The following is a 9,796-nucleotide window of genomic DNA, read 5'->3' on the forward strand; positions in this document are numbered from 1 at the left end:
AAAGTAATGAATATATCCCAAATTGAACTTTTCGCATAATAAAATACTTTCATATCGTTCATTAATTCCCAACAAATATTTGTTTATATTAAAATGTCAAATTGATTGTCTGCTCAAGAAATCATCAAAGACCAGAAAGAACAAATACTAGCGTAATTAGGATTATACTAATTGATTTGGACAGATTTAGAAAAAAAAACAACTAACTAGGAAAATGTCATAAACATTCAAGTTAAATCAAAATATATAATCTACCAATTAAATTCCCTTATCACTTTTATCACTACTTAAAGATCATGAAAATATTCCACATTTTAGCACATATATCACGATAAATAGGTAATGAATAGATGGTATATAATAGCGAATTGTGAATAAACTTTTTTTTCAAAAGCTAAATTTGATAAAATGAACAAAATTGACTCCCGCGCAAGTAATGCATGAAATCATTTCCAGTAGACTAATATTGCATCTCGTGTTTGGATATAGTTATGCTATTATTAAGAATGAATTACACTGGATGTGAATATTCAGATAATCGTGGTAGTATTTTGAATATCAAATAATTTTTGCATAGCTAAACCTGGCTATAAAATGCTGTAGAAGTTTTATACTTAAAAAAGATCGAAAAATAAATGTAGAAAAATTAAATTATTCATTACGTTACAACGTAACCCAAAAATACTTTTCCGAAAAAAAAAACGAAAGCTCATAGAAGGTTCGACAGATTGCATATGAAAATCTCAGGCAAGTAAAAAACTAAAATAAGATATATGCAAATTAGTACACCGGCTTGTACTTTTTTATTTCTACCATAATATGATGAATATTGACTAGCTCCTTTAGGACAGCATTTTCTGCAAATACTTCATGCGATAATACTTTGCTAAATCGATGATAATATTGAACAATTTGTGTGAATGTTACCTGAAATATATACATATATATCATTATCAATAATTCTTCCAATAATTCATAAAAAAAAGAAAAAGAAAAGCGAAGAAGATCAAATCAGGTAGTAAAATTGTGAAGAATATACTAACCTGTAAGATGTTAGTACCATTTTTAAAATTTGTAAATGATCGAACAATTTCGTTGTTTATCGCGTCTATCGATTTCTTCCAATTAGCACAAAAACTGCGCACAATTTTTGTTACATTATCTGAATTGCACGTACTTCATGATAATAAAGATTGAACCTTGCAGTTACCAAAAAGTGAGTTTTGCTTACTTTTTTTTGCATAAAGACAATGAAAGAGGTATATAGAACAGCCCCAATTCGATATTCCCGACGATGTGTTGAACTCCTTTTCCTCCTCCCTCTCTCTCCCTCTTTCTCTCTCTTACCTCAGAAATACAACATAAATCAATTTAACAACTAATCAATCTGTAAAAGATAACTACAAAAGATGTTTTACCTGAATAACGAATTAAAAGCTGCTTGTGGCCTTGTTCAATCAGTGGTTCACATTCAGTGACAAATGACATCAGATCACCGAAATGGGGTCGAAGCATCAGTAAAACGTATTCGTTGATATGATTCTGTTTCAATTCCCAGAATGATGATTTTTCTTTTGAATCGAATGTCACTCGTTCCTGTCATCATAGTGATAGTAACACAAAGGCACATATCTTAGTGAATGGTGCAATAAAATCAAGTTTAATTAACACTAAAATAGCAAACCTCAAGAACACTGAGAATTAAATCATAGTTATTGATGAGACAGACCAACTGCTGTACGCGAGGAGTTAATTGTTCCGCAATACGAGTTAGGAAATTTTCGATCTCAGCTTGTTGCTTACTCAAATAAACCTGCAAAGATTCGATTTCAGTATTATTAAGGAAGAAATTTTCACTTCCTTGCTTTTCATATTTATTTACCAAGCGAGAGTAAAAACTAAAAATGGATCACATAGATTGAAATCAAAGATAATAAGGCATAATACCTGTAATTTTAGATCAATTCGTTGCATCGATGTCTGACTGCAAATCAGTAATGCAGATGTGAACTCCGCGTAACGTCTTATAACCTGATACATGATAAAAATCAAAAAAAGAAAAATATATTAAGAATTCTATAGACATAACAGCTAGAATATTAGAAGTATACAATACAAAAGGTAACGCTTTAAAGCTAACGTAATGTGGATGAGTGTCTGGTTGCAATTGTTGTAGTTGCATTTTATGCACATCAAAATCATGTAAGCTCGAATTATGGAATCCCATGACAACATCAAAACGATGCCACAACGTACAGTTCAATGTCTCCCAATAACTGTAATTTGGATATTTTAACTCAGTTCATAAAAAATATAAACCTGTTATGAATACCAGATTCCATTATCACGGTGTAGTTGCAGGTGAAAATTTTACCTCTCCAAAGCTGGAACTCCTCGTTCAATCATTAATTCTTTATATTTTGAACAGAGACCAATGCATATATACAGTGATATAGCATCATAATTAGAAGATATATGCTCTTCGCATGATTTCTGAGAAAAAATAAAATAATTTGAGGGATAAAATCTAGAAAATTAACTGTTACAATGCAACCGTAGTATTTATGCAAAAAATTGTATTTTTTTAAATGCTAACCAATAAGGTTGTTATCGTACGCATTATAATTTCGCTAAAAAGGTCAAAAGAAGTCTGCCCATTGATCATGAAAAAATCCGATACAAAAAGATATTCGTGTGAGGAGTGATCCACAAATGCAAATTGCAGACTTCGAAATAAATTCTCAAATTGGAACTGCAATTGATTGTTTAATGGATTCAAAAATTATTACTCATTCACACGAAAAATAACACCTATTACAGATTACATATATCGATATACATATTTTTTCTCTTATTGCATTAATTGAACAACAAACCCGTTCATTTGCCTGTTGTGCTACATGCGGTACAATAAGCGGGGACATCAAATCAGATGATAACAAAGCATCTCGATTACCCAGAGAAAAAACGGTTGCTCGATTTCGTATCTGCAATAATGGCAAAATAATGTTTACTTATTATAACATATTTTAAGGAAATTATAGCATTATGAGGAGCCACAGCGTCTCCATAATTGTTAAAAAACAAAATATGATCGAAGAAATAATAAGACAGGAAAACTTCATTTTAAAAAGAAAAATAACTTTGTTCTACACGCACTATTCTATATGACTTGTTCTATATGCAATATAAAATAGACTGTTTTATATGCAATACGGCATTTCCATCAAAACCAACATACCTGAGATTTTAAGCTAAAAAGACTGGATGTCTTCACCGTATTTTCTACGCCCAAAAGGTCATCTTTGGTCGCTACATCAGTTAGCTGAAATTGCTCATGGGTAACACAGCTGCTTATGATAACCTAGAGGAAGGTTGCAATGTTTACGAATACTTGCAACGATACCCGTCAGATTTAATTAGTGCTAAAATTAAATCCATGCTTGATCACAGCATTAATCTTGCTAGTCAAAATGTTACATTAAATTAATTGAAAAGTAACTAAATTAACAGTGAATTGACACAAAGGACGTACCAGCAAACGGAACAATCTGGATGCGTATGTTTTGAAGTAAGTGAAAAGCATTTTACTGATGACATCAACATATTCATCCCGAATCTAAATAAAAAGGTCTACAAAGTATCTAATATGAATATAAGTATTTATTACTCATCACTAATCAAAACATTAATTTTTATCAAGTTTTCTTAGCTATATTTTATTGTCATTCCCTTCGAATCACGCGTTATGAGACTTCCACATTATATTCAGGAAACTGTTATCAATAATACTTACCTCTCGAGCCAAATGCCTGTCATTTGCCAACAAAAATTCGTAAAAGAATCTGAAATTTTTTTTATTGTGCATAAACAATTTTTGAAAAGTATTCTTTGAAAGTTTGATAAATTTCGACCGATTTCTCGAAATAATATGATGACAAATAGCTGATAAGATTATAGGCTGCAACTACATAAATATTGCATAATTATTTGCAGCAGTAATCAACCGATTTTTAAGAAGTGCTCCTTGTGGAATTTGATAATTCGTTAGCGGTTTTTTAAAAGATGAAATCTTCAAAAGTAGCCACTCTCTTATCTTTGCCATTGCCTGAAAGTGCAATAATTCATCAATGAACACTTTGCTTCAACACGTGCCACAGAAGACAGATAACGATACTTGTCCATACAATCATTTAAATTCAAACCAAACTTGCCTTGTATTTTAAATTTTCGACAACATCATGCACATCAGAAGTAGCTTTTGCGTCACGGAATTCTTGTGTCTTCAGGAACTGCAGCTTATGTTGAAGTTCGTGGAGTTGCTCAAGAAATTCACGTTCGCCAACGTCTCGTTCAACGATTGTTCTGCAACACATAAACAGTATCAGAAAATTAATAAAACTCAGACTAACTTCTAATAACAATGGAATGTAATACAGAATTGATCATAAATCACTGCTATTATTAGATATGCTATCGTATACATCTGAAGGTTGTTCATTAAAAATAGATTTAAAAAATATCAAAAAAAAGAATGCACTAACTGTATCATATTTTGTGATACAACCATATCATCAACAAATTGGCTTAATTCTCCCCGAATTTTTTGTCGATTCTGCAGCTGTTGACTGATATCGATTGATTGTTGTTGCAGTCTTTTCATGTCTGAACTGATAGTACCCAGTTCTGATTGAAAACCTCGAAGCATCTCTTCCAATTGCTAAATTTATCCAAAACTTTTCCTTTAATCTATTGCATGGATGAATTTACATCTATTGCATGGATGAATTTACAAAGTGACAATAAACAATGAATCAGACAATAAATCAGAGATTTGTGACAAGTAAATGATTACACTAAACTCTACATCTACCGTATTTGAATGTAGCTCTAAAACCTTTTAACTTTAGATGGATACACTTGTAAAATAAATGTATGCAGTTGGAATAACACTGAGCTTATAGATATAATAAAAAGTTAAATTCTACAGCAAATGCATCGTCGCATGCGGTGATTTCTTCATGTAATTCAGCAAGTTTCTCCGCTTGATCAATACAGTCTTTCACGGCAAGTAAATGAGCTGATCGAAGTTGTTCCTGCAATTCCGCGGAATACTGTCGTAAATCAATACCCGATTCGAAAGCTTTTCGAACTGATACATCATCCAACTGGAAAGTGCAAATATATTCCGGTGAAAAAAATTTTATGAAAGAGAACAGTAAAATTACAACAACCAATCACATGTTGAACATACATTTCTTCGATCTACGAGTTCATTGATTATTTTAGCTAAGCTTACAATAAATGAGGTGTTTTTCGAGCTACTGAAAACAGATAGTAAACGAGACATTTTCCGAATTACCAAACGGCTCAACCTAGAACGAATATGCTGAAGATCCTAAGAAACAATTACGGGAACTATTAGAAGAAAGTAATTAATATTATTTATTCAACTCAGACATTATTACCAATAATGATCCTTCATCCTATTTTTATCGCTTATTTATGTGATGCTACTTTTATTTAAGTGATTTGTAATTTACTTTACACCATATTTTTGGATTTACTCAAATAATGTTACTTCTATAATTTAACTATGATACTGTTTTTAGCATTCAGCTTGTTAATCGGAAGTAGAATGGAAGAACTGATAAATGATTTGAGGGAAAGAATTATGATATTCGAGTTAAACTTATACAATCACAATAGAATATCATCATCGAATATCATCATTCAAGGATCAGCTTAAACATCATGCATTTCATCATCACTTCAACATATCAATAGTAAACTTACTATCAATCACTTATGCAAATAAAGCTATATGGATAGAGCAGGATGAGGAGACTTTAATTCATCTGTTGGAAAATTAATCATTACTATTGGAAAACTGAAAACTAATCATTACGATGTTCAATTAATCTGTTAAAAAAACTAATCATTAGGAAGCATAATTAATCTGCTAAAAAAAAATAATCAATGCGAAGTCTAATTAATCGATTAAGACGAACAAGTTAATGAAAATAACAAGCCAAACTCTAATAGTTCGTCTCCTTGAACCATTGCTAATGAAATATTAGAAAGATTAACCCCAATATCGTCGGTAATATCAACAATATCGCAATCTTCCTTCATTCCATTACTCTTATTCACTGGATCTTTTTTCAAAATTCCTTCAATAATTCTTCAATGTAGCATTAAAGAATTATTACACCAAATTTTCAAAGATTCCAATTACAACGAAGAATAATTAGTAAATTTCCTGTAAAATAATATTTTATTTCTTTGTGAGGAATATTACCATCGTATACAAAAATATCATAAATGTAATAATCTATTATTATTCTATCATGTTTTCAGATATTTCTGTAATTTGCTTGGAGAAATGATTAAATTATGCGAACATTTTAGCATCTATTTTCTCATTTCCCATATTTCATATCAGTATCCCAGAGTAAATATTATTGAATTGATCCATTCATTGTAAATGGATTATTAATAAATAAAGGTAAAGTTTGAAAAAAAAATATATATATATATCCTATGATCGATAAGCAGACTATCCAAACTTCTCTGTGCTTATCGATAACTTTCATCCACAGTCCAAAGTTAACAAAGTTTACATTTCGCATTATAACAAGCTTACACGAACAAGGTTATTCAAATCAAGAGATAAATAACAAATTAAAACTAGTAATGGGCTTGTATACGAATACTGCAGCCAGTCCATCCAATTATGATGTTACTTGTATCACAGATTTCTTTCAAGGACAATAGTTTGGATTCCATTATAAAGATGTTCATATCATAAATGTGTAATGCTTGCAAAATTCCATTAACATCTTCATGTAAAAAGTCAAGAGACCGTTTCCCACTAATCTAATTTATATGATTGCTCGAGGTTGTGGCAAATGTGATACAATTATCCTAAATGCTGGCATAAGTTAACTGGCAAGTAGCAGTGCTTTAATTGTAAATGCAATTCCTGTCAGGAATGATGACCACTGAAACAGAATTTTTATTAATTCAAGAATGGTGATAATGTTGAATATTACAGTTCAAGTATAAACATGACAAAATAATACAATTATCAATGCAAGGAAATAATAAAAATCATAGACTATACAGGGAAAACATAGAAGATGGATTGCTCAGGTACAAATGGCTGAGCATAGGAATATTTGCCGTACCAATTCCACCTAATGGAGTTCTTTACTAACAACCATATACACATATGTTAGGGAAAATAGTTAAGATGAAACGAAGAAATACTGAAACTGAAACATATTTATATATGTGACAATTCAATAAGATCGGATCATCGGTTGAACCCAATCTGTTTCGTTCTTGTCCAACGTCTGGTCGATTACCGGTCGGTAAAGCAAATTAATCTAAAAATGAAATTTACTGTGCATCAAACAAAAGGAGGAAAAAACTAATATTACGAAAGAAAAAAAAACCGGAAAATCAAGAGAATACAAGGAATGAAAGAGGCTGGAAGAAATTACTCGAAATTAGGGTTTGAATTACTTATATACTTTAACATTTCTCCTTTTCCTTGCATCCTACAACTAATGTCCTCTTTCATGAATCTCCTACATCTAAATATATTCCTTACATGCATCTAATTACCCACCTTTCCAGTCTCGTGATTCTGTTCGATGATAGTATGCTTACGCCAGTGCTGATCGAATGGTTTCTTAGTTTGGCCATCTAGCGGTTTCGAATAATCAAACTCATCTATTCGTGTCTGAAATAAAGAATGCAAACTTGCAAAGAGACAAATTCAATAGACGTAAACAAGTGTTGATTTATTAAACCAGTGATCACGAAAACATTCAAACCAGATAACCCAGTAACGATATATTAACAAACCGGGAAATCGTCTCGAGCATGTGCTCCACGACTTTCTTTTCTAGCTTCCGCAGCAACAATAGTCTGGGTCGCATTTAGCATTAAATTCTGTAGTTCTAATGTCTCAGCAAGATCCGAATTCCACACTAATCCACGATCTGTTGTTTTAAGAAGTTTTTGTTCCTTGAAGAGAGCCTCCATCTTTGTAATACCTTCCTGCAATGTTAGTGATGCAATGATGCTTTAACGCAAATTATGTGTTCTTTTTCATTCACGATCCTATGGGATATCTTTCACATTCTTTAATTTGCTTATACTCTATCATGGCATTTTTTTTAGGACTCGACTTTAAAAACTTAAAACGGATGTTATATTCTCATTTTTCAACGATCTCACCTTCAAAATGTCACCGCGTCGGAATACAGCTGCATGCTGTTGCATTGTCTTTTGCATTTTCAATCTTAAAGCAGCGGTAGGAATATCACCTCTGGCAAAGCGTAACTTGTCGACGTTTGCAATGGTTAATTCTCCCGCACCTTTCGGTAATTCAGGAATCTTCTCAGGCGATTTCTTAGCCTTCTCCAGAATACTGCAAATCAGAACATTCTGTATCGGTATTGTTATACAAACACAATGTAACAATCAACATATATCTTATAAAAAGCAGAATTAAAAAATCACATAAAAAATTACTCGATAGCACAAGCACGTCCGAAAACGACAAGATCTAGCAATGAATTAGCTCCCAGACGATTCGCACCATGCACCGAATGTGCTGCTGTTTCACCACAAGCATATAATCCCGGCACTAGCTGTAACTTCGTACATTGTTGCAATCATTTAAGAAGAGGAATATCAGAAGGGCAAAAACTGAATAAAAAAAGAATAAATGAATTTCTTGTAATTTACTGAATGAAATTTCACCTGATCACCTTTATCAGGTTTATACGTTAAGACTTGTCCCATATAATTCGTTGGTATGCCGCCCATGTTATAATGAACCGTTGGTAAGACGGGTATTGGTTCCTTTGCAGCATCTACACCAGCAAAGATCATTGCCGTTTCCATAATACCTAGACGATAAGCACAACAGTCATAGTTCCAACGTGACAAAATCTAATTTGTTGGTTGGATTTATTTAACTCCTTGAAAAAATTGCAATCAATTTAAGCAAAATCAACTGCGAAAGTCATAAGGATTATGAGGCTTAATTTCAAAATATAGTGATATATTACGGCCTTGCAGTATTATGATCTGTGCTGCTATGAACACTAGAATATACACCGGAAACTTATAAACACCGAATTTCTTAATGTTCTGAAACTAATCGTACCTGGCAACTTGGCATGCAAATCTTTCGCAGGTAAGTGGTGCAGCTGCAAATAAATATGATCTTTATTCTTCCCGACACCACGACCTTCCATGATTTCGATCGTTATCGCCCGCGAAACGACATCTCGTGAAGCCAGATCTAAAGCATTCGGTGCATACTTCTTCATGAAGCGTTCACCTTCACTATTCACCAAATAGCCACCTTCGCCTGAAAACACCATATCTTATTATTAAGAAAAAATTACAGTATTAAAAAATTACAAAAATTATAATAAAAAATTACAGCTGTAAAAAACTACAATTTCTCCAAATAATAATTATATAAAATGGTCAATTTGCCACAAAATACTACCTCGAGACCCTTCAGTGATGAGGCAACCCGCACCATAAATACCGGTTGGATGAAACTGAACAAATTCCATATCGGAATTCTGCAGTCCAGCTCGAGCAATCATCGCCGTGCCATCACCAGTGCACGTATGTGCAGAAGTACAACTAAAGAAAGCTCGTCCATATCCTCCTGTTGCGATTACTGTGTTCTTCGCACTACAAAAGTACACTCAAAACGACATGTTTTACCAATTCTCCCTCCTTTCTCCCTCTCTCTCTC

The 9,796-nt window shown here is 32.5% G+C and overlaps 2 protein-coding genes across 2 annotated transcripts in view; both read right to left on the reverse strand.

Moving 5' to 3' along the window:
• Window positions 1-780: 780 nt before the first annotated feature.
• Window positions 781-6,268, reverse strand: LOAG_09744 (hypothetical protein; the record flags this gene model as incomplete). The annotated part of the gene is made up of 17 exons (XM_020448010.1): window positions 6,091-6,268; window positions 4,989-5,168; window positions 4,545-4,720; window positions 4,215-4,365; window positions 4,008-4,108; window positions 3,797-3,845; window positions 3,536-3,619; window positions 3,242-3,325; window positions 2,877-2,987; window positions 2,597-2,752; window positions 2,375-2,493; window positions 2,141-2,276; window positions 1,948-2,031; window positions 1,685-1,813; window positions 1,419-1,596; window positions 1,044-1,162; window positions 781-927 (listed from the first exon to the last, which is right to left on the reverse strand). The coding sequence occupies exons 1-17, from the start codon at window positions 6,133-6,135 to the stop codon at window positions 781-783; spliced, it is 2,049 nt and encodes a 682-aa protein (XP_020301811.1). The 5' UTR covers window positions 6,136-6,268.
• Window positions 6,269-7,059: 791 nt separating this feature from the next.
• Window positions 7,060-9,796, reverse strand: part of LOAG_18724 (succinate dehydrogenase flavoprotein subunit) — a gene marked incomplete at its 5' end in the record, with an annotated part of 4,218 nt that continues 1,481 nt past the window's right edge. The window contains 8 exons of the mRNA XM_020451387.1: window positions 7,060-7,391; window positions 7,637-7,750; window positions 7,876-8,070; window positions 8,251-8,443; window positions 8,548-8,666; window positions 8,779-8,927; window positions 9,188-9,394; window positions 9,539-9,732. Of these exons, the coding sequence (XP_020304831.1) occupies window positions 7,305-7,391; window positions 7,637-7,750; window positions 7,876-8,070; window positions 8,251-8,443; window positions 8,548-8,666; window positions 8,779-8,927; window positions 9,188-9,394; window positions 9,539-9,732 (1,258 nt within the window). The 3' untranslated portion in view covers window positions 7,060-7,304. The remainder of the gene's footprint in view (window positions 7,392-7,636; window positions 7,751-7,875; window positions 8,071-8,250; window positions 8,444-8,547; window positions 8,667-8,778; window positions 8,928-9,187; window positions 9,395-9,538; window positions 9,733-9,796) is intronic.

Source organism: Loa loa (genome assembly GCF_000183805.2).
Source record: "Loa loa unplaced genomic scaffold supercont3.469, whole genome shotgun sequence".
In the NCBI taxonomy this organism is placed as follows: domain Eukaryota; kingdom Metazoa; phylum Nematoda; class Chromadorea; order Rhabditida; family Onchocercidae; genus Loa; species Loa loa.